General features: G+C 38.2%; 1 protein-coding gene across 2 annotated transcripts in view; it reads right to left on the reverse strand.

Annotated features, from left to right (window-relative positions):
• Positions 1–2,609: 2,609 nt before the first annotated feature.
• LOC145964533 (uncharacterized) overlaps positions 2,610–14,065 on the reverse strand; it is a 66,650-nt gene continuing 55,194 nt past the window's right edge. For both annotated transcript variants that reach the window (XM_083087419.1, XM_083087417.1), the window contains 15 exons: positions 13,706–14,062; positions 13,300–13,606; positions 12,602–13,233; positions 10,933–11,307; positions 8,255–10,858; positions 7,856–8,142; positions 7,209–7,767; positions 6,827–7,108; positions 6,385–6,628; positions 5,950–6,293; positions 5,551–5,842; positions 5,124–5,438; positions 4,718–4,998; positions 4,239–4,646; positions 2,610–4,128 (listed from right to left, as the gene is read on the reverse strand). In XM_083087419.1, coding sequence (XP_082943545.1) covers positions 4,093–4,128; positions 4,239–4,646; positions 4,718–4,998; positions 5,124–5,438; positions 5,551–5,842; positions 5,950–6,293; positions 6,385–6,628; positions 6,827–7,108; positions 7,209–7,767; positions 7,856–8,142; positions 8,255–10,858; positions 10,933–11,307; positions 12,602–13,233; positions 13,300–13,606; positions 13,706–14,062 — 7,323 coding nt within the window. In that variant the 3' untranslated portion in view covers positions 2,610–4,092. The remainder of the gene's footprint in view (positions 4,129–4,238; positions 4,647–4,717; positions 4,999–5,123; positions 5,439–5,550; positions 5,843–5,949; positions 6,294–6,384; positions 6,629–6,826; positions 7,109–7,208; positions 7,768–7,855; positions 8,143–8,254; positions 10,859–10,932; positions 11,308–12,601; positions 13,234–13,299; positions 13,607–13,705; positions 14,063–14,065) is intronic.

Raw genomic sequence — 14,065 nt, forward strand, 5'->3', positions numbered from 1 at the left:
TTTCGGGCCGACACACGCACTTTGCCAATTTCGTATTTGTGCGAACGCGCGCGCGACTGAAACTACCGAAGTATACATCTGTTTTTAATCCTCCGCAAACCGGATCTCTTAATTTCTTAGCGCTCTGAGTATTTGAACACACCGGTTTTTAAAATATCAGAGGACATGCAACTCGAAGGGGGGAGACATCTTTATTACTTTTCGACATCTATTACTGTAATATTTTGTCAGGGAATTTATTTAATACTTAATTTATTTTGATAGATACATAACAATTTATATTGCTATCTCTCTTTAACATTTCTTCATTTTTTAATAATATAAATATAATATAAAAATAATAGAAATACAATATACAGATTAATTCATTTATTATAGTAAAGCACGATTTAAATTTTTATACACACCCAGTATATTTTTCTGAATCAAAATTTTCTCTCCTACTTTTGATCTTAATGTTTAATTTAACAATTTTAATTTAACAATTTTATTTTGATATTTTAAGCAATCAGACTAGCTTATTTTGAAACTATTTACAATTTTGCCGAAAGTTACCCTCATAAATTAAATTTTTATGTAAGAAATTATTCGTTTATTGCCTATATGCAAAATAAGAACTTAATACAATACAATTGTTATATAAATAAAATCTATCAAAATCCATAAATGTGAAAAAGGAGATTGAAAATAAGTACAAAATTTTAACTAAATAAAATACGATATTTTTTTAAATAAATATATATTTTAAATAATGTAATAAATAAACAGAAACATAGATCCGATTATTTAACATTCCAACACACTGTTTCGAAACAAATTGCAATTTCTCTTAACTCTTTTTTCTTAAAAATTAACATATAAAATATCATATATACGTATATAACATTCTTCTTATATAATAAAGAAACATAAGAAACTTTGCAAATACTGCATGTTGGCCTGTAAAAATAAATGGTTAAGCAAGAGAACGGTCAATGCGATTTAAATTGCTGTCGCGGTTACCACGCATGGAGGAACCCTAATAAGGACCTGCGGCGTAAATAAAGTCATTTAAGTGTTGTGCTCGTGGTTTTTTGTCGAGTCAACTCTTCTGTATAACGTTTCGTGCGGTTGGTTTAATTGGTTTAATAACGTACGTATGACTTTTTTTTCTCGCGCGTTCAATTTTCTTAATAAAATTATAATCTTGCAATGCGTTGTATAGATTGTCGTTGACATTAATCATACGGCAATGTATTCTGTCAAAACTTGAAATGTCGCATATATTTTGCTGCGCTAAAAAGAAATCGAAAATCGTCAATTGCTCTCACGATTATGCAAAATTTTAATAAGAGCTGTTAAATAAGTCGTTTGCGATAGTTTTCTGCCGTCGCGTCGGGATCCTTCGACGGATCTTTCATCGCGTCTCGAGTGGGACTCTCTGAGGATCGGTTTGTTTTGTGGATTAGGCTCGTGTTTTAGTCGCGGCCCGCGACGAATCGCGAAACACGGACCGGCGCACGTCGCCGCTTTTTCTCTCTGGCAAGAAGTCGTCGGCTCGTATATATGTCGCTGCCAACGACAACGAACCCCGCGAAGGACCGCGTCCGAAATTGCTTTCATAAATGTTGAGCACACATAATCGAATTTGCGAAACAATAAACCCGCTGATTGGAAATTAATCAAATCGCTGTTTACGATTTTACGGTGAGCCGCGAATACGTTATGCCGTCGACGAGCAGGGTGAATGGGTTGAGATATCAGAACTTATGTACAACATGTTAAAAATTTATTACAAGAATAAATAATTAGTACATATATATATATATTATATATTTATAGCGGATTTACACATAAAATGTTTTAATAAAAATGTTTTAGAAGCTTATATCGAGATGTATAATGCCTATTATATAGTAAAATAGTTTCTACAATGATTATAGATTAATCCATAACATAGCATTTTTTTGCTTAATCATTTTTTTATCTCATTACTTCTTTGTTTTTAATGAAATGAAATTTATGATCATTCTGTTTTCTCTGGCGTATATTTTCCTTGCATAATCTATTTTTTTCTAAGCTCGTCCTTATCGTTAGTGATATTTTTCAGGATAATTTTCATTCTAGCTCTATTTTGCAAATAAAATTGAAAAAATTCAGTGTTATATTTAAAACATTCTAAACGTTACAATTATTACGAAACTGAAAAGTTTATACGGATAATTAAAAGTTAGAAGAAAGATCGGGGTTAAGAAATAATTTGCGCAGTGAAATCTTAGTGATAGATTTCGCAGTTACAATAATAATGCGGATAATATATCTTGCGTGCAAAAAAAAATATTGTTATCGAGTCAACTTAAGTACTTAAGTTGATTATAATTTCTTGAGTATGTCAGACAGGTACGTTTTTAAGACATGCCATTATATTATTGACTTTTATTTAAGTACGTATAAGTGTACATGCGCTAAGTATACAAAATTACGATAGCATTACGTAGAAGAGGCTTCGGAGGAGAGTTTATGTACAACAGACAAGATAATGTATCTATATTTATATATACGTATATAATATCTCTATGTATATGTATATGTGTACGTATAAATGGAAGTTTTATTTGGATTGTAGAAAGAGAGAGAGAGAGAGAGAGAGGACAAAGTTAGTAACAAAACTTAAGATACGAGCATCGTCATTTTCGTTTCTTAAATCGGCAGAATTCAATTCGCCACGTACGGACGAAACAATCTTTTTTGACGAAACGTGGATTTTTATGGGAAAATCGTGACGCGCGCATGATACACCTGTCTTTCGTTACACTTTTTGCTTACGCTATCATCTCTATTGAGCTAACGGTAAATACATCGTAATGCGTCTCATTCGAGTTTCATACAACGACGTTGCCGCGGCTTCGTCCCTCGGCTCCGAACCGAAATAATAGCACGTTTTTCTCGAATGTAAAACACTAAAATGCTGTTCTCTTAATTTACAAATTTCTAGAGATGCTGAATTTATGTTCGCCAATATTGCTCTTGATGTTGGATATATGTATTAAAATTATAACATTTATATTTGATATAAATATACATTATAAAAGGAGGGGGGGTATCAAAAAAATATTCAGCATATATATTAATAGTATTACATAGATAATTTACATTCGAGCGATGCCTTTTCTCGATCGCGAACTTATATCGCTCCGAAAAAGAGCCTTGTAACGAAGCCGGGCAACATAACACGTTTCGTCGGAGAATAAACTAAACAAACAAACAATAACAACAATAATAAAAAAAAATATTCTCCTTTCGTGTTTAATGTACACATCGAGCTTTCTCGTCGTGCTGTTTGCACGACGGCTTGGCGCCATCCATTATTTATGACACTTTGCACCATGCTTGCACACGGTAAGCTGCGTCGATCGAAATATTATTTTCTCCAGCTTTAATTAATATACTTGTATATTTCTATAAAAGCTTTGGTGATATGTTCAATGTTTTTAATGGCTTGACTTGAAGCCTACCAATCAGTCGAATTATTATACATATGTATAATGCGATAAATTCTGGTGAAATAAATATTTCAATCATCTGCAGCGACGAGTTGCTCGATTTCGTGAAAACGACATACAAGAAGGAACTTCTTCGAGGAGCCTTCCTTATTTCATTGGTTGTATTTTGGCACGGGGTTGAGTCACGCGTGCTCATCTTTCATCTTTGCAAAGTTACGCGCAAGATTTTCATTTAAGAAGCATTCGTCGATCAAGTTGTAATTTAAAAAGATTTCGTTAATGAGAATTACTCATTAATTTTGACGAATTTTTGGTCTGAATAATATCAAATTATTACAAGTAAATAAAAATATAAAATAAATAAATATGTACATAGACTTATATCAGTAGATGTCTATGGTACTGTACTGTAAAAAAATAAGATAGGATTGGTGTAGCGAGCGCAATATAATATAAATTAAAAAAAGTTACGGATACATATGATATCTTTCGCACTTTCGATAATGGCAAATTTCGACAAATGATGATTAATAAATTTACAAAGAACGCCGTCCAGCGGCTCTGTTCGCGATCAATCTTCGCACGTCGTGACTCGTTCTCGTTTGAACGTCTACAGCGAATCAAAGTTGGACTCCCGATCGCTAGTCTGTAAAAAGAATCGATTAACAATATCGGTGATACTTTAAGTGAAAAATTACATCTCGATAGTTCATAATCCAATTAAAGTAGTTTCGATAAAAGTATGAATGATCTTACCCTATCTGGACTGTATAACGGCGGATGCTGCGCCGGAAGTCGCAGGGTGCTGCCTAAATCTCGCTCAGCCATGGTGTGACCTTCGCTGGCGCTGTCTCTGGTATCTCTGTTATCTCTAGTGTCCTTGACGCTGTTCCTTCGCGCGGCGGCGACTTTTGTTGGTGGCTGGATCGTCGTTTCGCCGCAAGATCTCGCCAGGGTCGAACCAGCTTCGCCTAGATCCAATCTAAGGAGCTTGGTTGGAGCCTGGATGGTTGTCTCGCCGCACGAACGCGCTAGAGTTGAGTCAAGGTCGACTTGAAGGTCCGCGCTCCTCAATACCTTAGTCGCCGGTTCTACAGTCGTTTCTCCGCAGGAACGTGCCAAGGTGGATTCAGCGTCCACCGTACGGGTCACCGTCGCTGATACCTATCGACAATTAAAATCCCATTATACTTGTACTCGCTGTCGCTGAAACGATCAAAAAACTGAACCAGTACCTGAAAACCGGCACTGACGAGAGCGCCTGTGGGCGTCACCGGATTTCTTGTTCCTTGCAGATCGGCCTCCTTGCAATCCTTCATGCTGGATATACTTGGTTTTCTGTTTCCCGGACAGTTCGCGCCATTGTCGAGGTAATTTATGAGTTTGTGTTCCTCGGTGGCGAATGTGCTCATGCCAACCTTGTAATTTTGCGGCGACTGCGGTGCCGATCGGTATTTAGCGCGCGGTATCATTACCGTCAAAGAGCGATCGCGCTGATCGTCATTCATTGGTATTGCTGCAGGAGCAAAAAATTATTAGACCGAATGGCTCGATTTTTTTAATACAAATTATCTTTACAATTAAATATATTATTTCATTCAAAAGTGTGAAAGAAATTATTTAAAATATGATAGAACATACCAGCTGCAGCTATCATGGTAGCTTTTCTGGGCGGTTGACGAGGCTTTGCGCTAATCTTACGAATTGGTCGCTTATTTGGCGGCAACGGCGCTATCATTTGCGGCGGCGGTGGTAAAATATGCGGTACATGATGCGGTATGGCCAAGTCGGCCACGCTACCCTCGCTACTTGTATCGCCACCTGTTCCGGGAATCATTGCCCGTCTGTCGCCGGTCTTTCGATCGCGTCCTGGATGCCGGAAGCATGTCATTCCCAGACAAATTGCTAGGAGACCCAACAGAATCGCTCCAGTCGTCACCAGAGCTATCAACAAAACTGTCAACAACGTGTAGAAACGTTTAATTATTTGAGAGAGTCAATCATGTGCTTTATGCTGGCTCGGTTATATTTTAAAATCGTGCAAAAAATCGCTTCATAGACGCTTCACCTTTGAGATTAACTTGACAACGTTGGCCGCTGTGCCAAGGGAAGCATTCGCACACTTCTTGACCGAGAGAATTGGTGACGCAATGACCCTTGTTGCTGCAGCCAGCGCATCCTAATGGAGCTTGCGAGCATATTCTTCCGGGATATGCTGGATTTTCCGACAGATCAGCCCAACCTTCTCTACAAGAGCATTGATAGGATCCTCGTAAGTTGAAGCACGCCGCATGAGACGAACAATCGTGGTGTGGACCACTTTCCTTAGAAGCGCATTCATCAAAATCGATCGCCTCGACCTAAATTCAGATTCAAGAATAAAATATTGGAAATTCATGATGAAAAGAAGGATTTTAATCATCATTCTATTTTATATATAAATATTTATTGCGATTCTCACACTCACCAAATCAAGATTCTTTGAAGCGTAAACTTCCGTGCCACCTAGACTGTAATTGCTTGTAATTAAATATTTCCGTAGGACTTCCTTCAATCTGGTCTCATTAGCGTTATCGCTAAGCTGCACGTGAAATTCGACTTTTGTTGGGTCCGGAGTGAATCCGGCGATTTTAAGTCCTCTGTACACGTCTCTCAAGTCACTCTGCATTAAAGTTCTGTCTAAAGCTTCCTTCGTCGGAACCGCCAAACGTTTGTAAGTTGCCGATGCGGAATCATTTAAGGCAGTTTCATATGCCACGAATTCATGACCGATGCGATCCAGACCAACGCGTAAAGTATATGTATAAGTAGCTAAAAATTGTTTCATGTTAATGTAAGCACATTAAATCATCCTAATAAAAATAAATATGTTGTATTACGTAACGTATCTATGAGTATTTACGTTTGCAAGGCCGATCCGGAAACATTCTCGCAAATCCTGGCCGACAAACGCATCTCATCTCTGTTCCTATTTCGGCGCAAATTTCCGACTTGGACGATTTACATTCCGGTGTACATTGATTCGCGACAGGTGCAAGAGGCACCGATGGCGCACCTAGTACTCCGCCTGCCAATACTCTGTGAATTTCATTACCTGCCGGATCTTGTTCGTCGCGAGACACTTCCTCTCCGTACTCAGCTTCCACCTGAAATTCAAGCGAGATATATCTGTTCATGCATATAAATTGCAGTTTATAATTATGTTAATTAATTAATCATACATTTTAATATAATTAATTAATATTACTTTATATATTTTTGCTAAGAGAAATATTGATCCACATCATTTGAAAAGTGAGATGTATATACATTTTTATACATATATTTATTTCAGGATTTTCTACCTCTTCCGCTCCAGGCGCGGGTGGTTTCTGATCGCTCATTACGACAAATATCGAGTCATTATCCACGTTATCGTAAGAAGAAGGTATTCTTGTGACGATCGGTTGTAAGATCGTCGAAGTTACCGTAGACACAACGCTTGTTGGACGCAGCAATGTTTCTGTCACCGTCTCCACAGTCGTCGTGGTCATCGTATGCGTGAGTAGAAGTGTTCTCGTTGTTGGTGGTGAACCCAGAACCGATGTCTTAGTTCTCGTTACTGTCGATGTCTTGAATCGTGTCACCTAGTTAATGCACATAATTAACACAATTCTTTAGGAGGCAAAACAAAAACAAAAAATATAAATACCTAAACATATCATTTAAATATCGAGACGCTCATACCTCTTTTGGTTTTGTACGTACAGTCACGTTGGGCTCTTCTTTGGCAATGACACTAGTTGTAGTTTTCTCAATGTTCTTTGTGAATTGCGTAGCTAAATCGCTTGTTTCGGAACGCGTCTTATTGTTTGGCGTTGGTATCAATGTACTAGTTACTTTAGTGATCGAACTATCGACCCTGGTAACAATTATCGTTGATTCTTCGTTCGCTGTTCTGTTGACTGTGCTGTATTCGGTTGCATGCGGTTTTTGTGTCTTGATGTTCGATACGGTCGAATGTTGTTGTTTCTTTTGATTCGTTCCTACAATGAATGTTAAAGACTCGGTGGGTTCCACCCTCGTCGATGGTAAGATGCTTTCGTAGCTAGATTCCAAGAATACTGGATGTTCAGGTCGCTTAACAGGATTTGGAGGAATATCCACTATATGCGATCTCGTCGGATGGACATCGCGATGAGTCGTCGATGATCTGCTCGGCTGAATATAATTGATTTGAGGCGGTCTTAGCTTTGTTGGTATTACCATATTTGTGGACAATGTCGATGTTGTTTGAATGGAATTCCTAAAATGTAACAGTCAAATATGATAAATTATTGAATTTTCATTCGTGATAGAAATTAAGATTTCAAGTCAAGTATAATTTACATTACCTAGACACGGGTCTTGTATCGAAAGGTCGCACGGTGTAAACGCTAACATGTTCGGTCATCCGTGTTTCTGCGGATCGGTGAATATCGGGAACGTCGATTACGACTGGAAGGTCAACAGTGCCGTGAATAATTGGTATCTTTGATTCAATATCCTGAACCACCGGAATATGAGACGTGGCAACAGCAGTCGCTATTTGAATAGAACCGGAAACCGCAACGGCTGGTCGTACGGTGGCGATCTCGAGCGGTCTTGTCGTTGTTAAAACCGGTGGTGGCGGTACCATATCCTAGGATACATTAAAAGTTATTTTTCGTATTTTATTTTACATATAAGAATAAATATTTTCTGATCTTAAATTGAAAATTCTCAGTATACGATACATTTATAATCTTATGTACCTGCGACAATAATTCTACGAGGAAAGGTCTTGTGAGCGACGGTCTCGGACTGGGTGGAACCATATTCGTGCTAGGTGGGGGCGGTGCAATCGTCGTCGGTTCTTTTAGAGGTATATATTTTGGCGGTTTCAGACCCGATTCGTTAGTTGTCACTAAGGCGAATCTATCCTCTATCGGCATATTAGTGGTAGTGATGGCTACTGGTGGCGGGGACAATCCGAGTACATCGCTCGACACCGGTGTCGGCAGCGGCGGAGGTTTAAGTCCCTCCTGTCCGTTTTTATTTGATTTATTCGGCTCGGTTGCTGTATTCAAAGGTGGTGGCATCATATTTCTGTGGGGAACATTCATTTCCTTGTTATTAACCGGCCTTGTCTTGACCTCGTCTCGCTTATCTTGGGAATCCGACGAGGCAAAGTTCGTTTGATACGCTGTATTTAATGTTTCGTCGTTCTTGTTGTGCAAATTATTCTTCGTGACTAGCATGCTTGGCGGTCTTTCGGTTTGCGTCTTGCTGTCCACTTCCTCGCCCATAGCCTCGACGGACATGGAGAACTTGATGTTCGGACGATCGTGCGTTTCCAATCCTGTAGTATCGCTTGAAATGATTACCGGTTGTGGCACTTGAGGTTTCGGTTTTGTCAAAATATGAGGATATTCCGGATGTATTCTTGTGTACGTTCCATGATCCGGTCGACGTTTATTCCCGATCGTACTCGGACGAGGTGTGGTGGCATTTTTATTTTCAACTGTTTTAATCTCAGGAATTCGAGAATTATGTCCTGTCGATATCTTCTGCTGAGATTTTACAATATTCGGAGGCACATCTGCGTTCCAACTCTGGAGTTCGTGATTTAATTTTAATCCATAATTTAATGTCTGATTGATAAAAGTTTCCGCGGTGTTTGGTTTGACATTTTCTGGACGTTTTGTAGTATAATCGGGTCTGACTTCCAATTTAATTGGAGGTTTCGTCAATATTTCCGGCTTGAGATATATAACGGGCCTTGAATCAGGTCTAATCGGTCTAGAATACGGTCTACCTGGCCTATCTACTTCCGCGCCGAACTGAGGTATAATTGCTGGTGGTTTCAGATCAATAGTATCGTCGCGCTCGAGCGAATTTAATGTTGTAACTTGTCCATCTTGCATCTTCTTAACCGGTTTTATATTCTCATTATGAGATGCGGGTATGCCGTGAACTATTTCATAATCGGACTTGTTTTCTTTTCGTTTGTAACCGTAAGGAGTGACTTGATCCACTGTGTAACTGTTATAAACACCGAAAGGCTTGCCCTGTACTATAGGTAATTCGTAAGGTCTTGTGTTGTAGATATCGATACCAAAAGGTCCTTGCAACAATGGTTTTATTTCGTGTTTATAAATTATGCCGTGTTCTTGCTCAATTTCCAGCGGTTTGTTCATGGAACCTGTTCCGTATGGAGCTTGTGGTTTCAAAGTTTGATTGATACTTTGAGAATACGTAGAATCTATCATATCTTTTTTATTTTGATTGTCATTTTCCTGGCTCTTGTTTCCTTTTACATGATAATGATTCTGATAATTGATATATTCCGAGGCACCGATGTCAGAATCAGTATCCAATGGCGTCTCTCCGATCTGCCATTTTTCAGAATGATCTTCTGGTGTTTTCGTAGTAGATACTTGAGAATGTTTGTTATCTTCCGACATCGAACTTGGATGCAAAGGATTGTGATATTCTATTGCTCCAGTAGGCACATTATCGTTCTGTTCAATTGGCGAATTGGGCGTTGCGATATTATGTACTTTATCTGAATAAATATGCGGCGGTCTTTCATGATTTTCATTTTGAAGAGTGAACAGTTTAGGCGGCATTCGAGTAGTTTCTTGATAGGACTGAGAATTTATTGACGGACGATGTGGTAATGCAAAAGTATGCTGCGTGTTCACCGGAGGTCTCTGCGGTCCAGAATATGTTGGTTTCCTAATCGCAGGATATCCAGTCGGTCGTTCTACAAAGACATGCCTATCTAGAGGACGATTAGTCGTCGGTCTTAATATCGGTCGCGGTCTCGGTCTCGGATTATTTAACGCGAATCTAATTGGTTTTTTGTCGGACTTCCAGTTGGTGCCTAACGCTATCTCGTTTCCAGAATCTGGCTTTCCAAGGAATATATAGCGATGTGGTGCTTCGGTCGAGACCTCTACGCGTCTCGGTGGAACTGGTTCTGCCGGATTCTGACTATTCGAGAAATAACCACGCACTGGCGGTTGATGCACATGAGAATGGATAGATGGATGAGGAGCAGGTTGCGGTCGAATATTTACTGTCTCTGGTTTGTGATGGACAAGAATTTCTGTATGAACGTGTCCCTGACTGGAAGTTCCGGATCCATCAGGACGTTTAATGAAGTGAATTTCCGATGGTCTTTTATCGGGTCGTATTACAGGCGCATCTGGCATTTCTTGCGGTCTTCCGCGCACGGGCGACAACAGGACAGCGTGCGGATGATTGGAAAAGCCTGGTTTTGGAGAAGTAGGCTTGAAATTAGTAGGTGGTGACGGAGGAACCATATAATCAGCTGGATCTTTCTCGTTTGAATATTGTACTAAATCCTCGACCTAAACATATATAATGGCTTAAAATTGAGCTCTGTATAACAAAGATACAAATATTTAAAAATTATTATATGTACCTTCTGAATACCAACGAAACCTGGTCCAACTTCAGGTTCCGGATAAGGTGAAGGATCATCAAAATATTGGCCACTTATATGAGGTTCATTAGTGTCTCCAAAAATCAGAGCTTGCGTGCCACCCTGAGGAATCACGACGTTAGCTACTTGACTGGGTTGAATATTGACCAATAGAGGTTGCCCCGTTGATCTATCAATGACATGCGGGATTTGATGAACTATCGGCTCGGTAGGTATCGGCTTTGGTTCTGAGCTCTGTATGATAACAGAAGTATCTGGTAATAAAGGATCTTTTTGTGCCCACGGCGGTCGTTTCTGTTCTTCCGAAGATAACATAGTCGGACGAGGTTTCTCATTTGTTTTATCCGGATGAATCTTGAAAGAAATTATCATGTATTACTGTGCATACTCACTGCACAAATAAATATTCCAAGAAAAAAATTTATATTTAATTGTGCCGAATATAAATATATATAATTATATACAAAATATGTCCATATATATTTTCTCTTGTACAATCTCTGTGCACGTATACAGAAAAAAATAATTAAATAATAATAGAAAGAATGATTTTTGCACCATTTCTTAAAAAAAATTAGAAAAATTAAAAAAATTTTACTTTTTCTAAAAAAAGAATGATGTAAATTATTTTTTTAATCATCTTTCAATTTTTCTTGTATATACGAATAAAAATTATACAAGAAAAACTTAACATATATATGAACATATTTTATATATATTTGTTATACAGGGTTTAGCAAAAGTGTGGAAACCCCTTAATATTTCGAAAATTACGCATTTTAAAAAAAAATGTTTCATACAAAAATTATAGGGTTTTATGTGGCGCATTACACACCAACATTATTATGACCTCGAATAGCGTTGTCAAGGTTATGTGAAGGACACCTCCAACTTTTTAAATGGGACACCCTATATGCTTTTGCATATTCTTGTAGCTTATCTCGAGAGCTTTCCAAAACACTATAATTAAGTTAGTTTTCATTAAGTACTTTCCGAGTTATGAGGCTTGAAATCATTTCTTAATTTTACATAAACCATAAAATATCTAGTAAAATATTCATTTTTCGATTATCTTACCTTAATACTTTTATGTACAAAATAATGAGAGGAATCAATTGGTGTAAAGAAAAAACATAGTTGTTTTTAAGAAAAAATATGTAATTTGCAATTAACAATTCCATATTTTTTCTTAAAAACAACTGTATGTTTTCTTTACACCAATTGATTACTTTAATTATTTTGTACATAAAAGTATTAAGGTAAGATAATCGAAAAATAAATATTTTACAAGATATTTTATGGTTTATGTAAAATTAAGAAATGATTTCAAGCCTCATAACTCGGAAAGTACTTGATGAAAACTAACTTAATTATAGTGTTTTGAAAAGCTCTCGAGATAAGCTACAAGAATATGCAAAAGCATATAGGGTGTCCCATTTAAAAAGTTGGAGGTGACCTTCACATAACCTTGACAACGCTATTCGAGGTCATAATAATGTTGCTGTGTAATGCGCCACATAAAACCCTATAACTTTTGTATGAAACATTTTTTTTTAAAATGCGTATTTTTCGAAATATTAAGGGGTTTCCACACTTTTGCTAAACCCTGTATATTGTTTTTTTTCGAGTGTAAGAATAATAAATATACCTCATCAAATCTGGCAGGTGATAAAGGCGGTGTTAAAGGATCTTTGGCACTCCAAGGTCTTCTATATTTTTCCGGATTCCACTCCGGAATTTTAAGATTTACATTGGGATTCGCGTATTGCTCTACGTTCGGCCTATCGGGCGGCTTCAGCAAAGGATCGTTTTCCAAAATATCTTGTTTCGAGATAATTCTTTTAGGTATCGATTGAACGGGAAGTAATTTTTGAGATTGTTTAGGAACTGTTGGATGATTCGGAATATCAAGAGGAATTGAAACCGGCACTTTTAAATGTTCCTCATAAATCTGATGAGCCGGCAAGATCTGTACCTGTGGACCCTGCGCGGTTTGTTGAGTTTGTACATCATCGCGATCGTTTTCCAGGACTTCCAATACAGGATGCACCGGAATATTCGGTACCGGTAAAGGTGGAGGTTTCATGCCGATGTGCTTTTCGTCTTTTAAAAATGTTTGCGGCAATCTCGGTGCCATTTTGCCCGGTTTTCCTATGATAACATCGCTGTTGGCCGTGATTATTTCGCCCGGAGATATCGGTATGCCATCAGCAAGACTGCTGGTTACCTTGTGACGTGTTTCGGCGATGTAATTGTGATTGAGATTTGCCAGATGAGCAGCTAGAGAAAACAATTTTGTAAGATCCCGGATAAAACATTAATAATAGTTGTGGGAAAGAACATTACCGATATGCTGACTTTCAGCGGTTTCTATATCACCGTCAGCAAATTCTGCAACGGGAATATAAATCGGTGATCGTTGTGTTGTGACTTCTTGTGCCGTTTCGGCGATAGACACTGTATCGTTTCTACGAGAGGCAGTGCTTTTTCCCTGCAGCAATCCAGCCATCGCCGTAATCACCGGTCCCAAAGCAGACAAGCTGTTTATTCCTAAAGAACCCAGACTGAGAAGATTACTGACTTGAAGATCTTCTCCTTGAGAATTGGGACGTTTGTTTTGTGGCTCGTCAGTTGATAGCGTGCTATTATTATCCTATAGGAAAATGCAGAAAATTTTGATATATATATTATGTATGAAAAACGTCAGCATTTTTTCTTAATTTATTGGAAGAAAATTATGAACAAGAAATACCTGTTTATTATTTGAATCTACTGGTTTTATGTCAGAACTAATATTCTGCGACACTGTATTCGTCGACATTACAGTCGTGCTCGTGACACTGTTTTCATGTTTTTTTATTTCTGTAAAAGAGGTTGATTCCGGGAGATTTGAGGTTGCTGTCGGATCAATCTGATCCTCCTCGTCGAAAAAGATAATTGTCGAGCCCGTGACGACATTTTTCACCGGATCAGAATGATGTGCAGTCGTCAGTAGAGCATTCATGTAATCGGCATCTAACAAACTCGGCGCTATCGATTCTGTTACGACATTCTCAACGATATGCGAACGAGACGTCACGGTGGTTGACGTTTCTCCATCTGGGCCAGCCTA

The sequence above is a fragment of the Camponotus vicinus genome, unplaced genomic scaffold (genome assembly GCF_025532165.1).
Source record: "Camponotus vicinus isolate PSW18456_S1 unplaced genomic scaffold, iyCamVici1.0 SCAF_13, whole genome shotgun sequence".
Classification (NCBI taxonomy): domain Eukaryota; kingdom Metazoa; phylum Arthropoda; class Insecta; order Hymenoptera; family Formicidae; genus Camponotus; species Camponotus vicinus.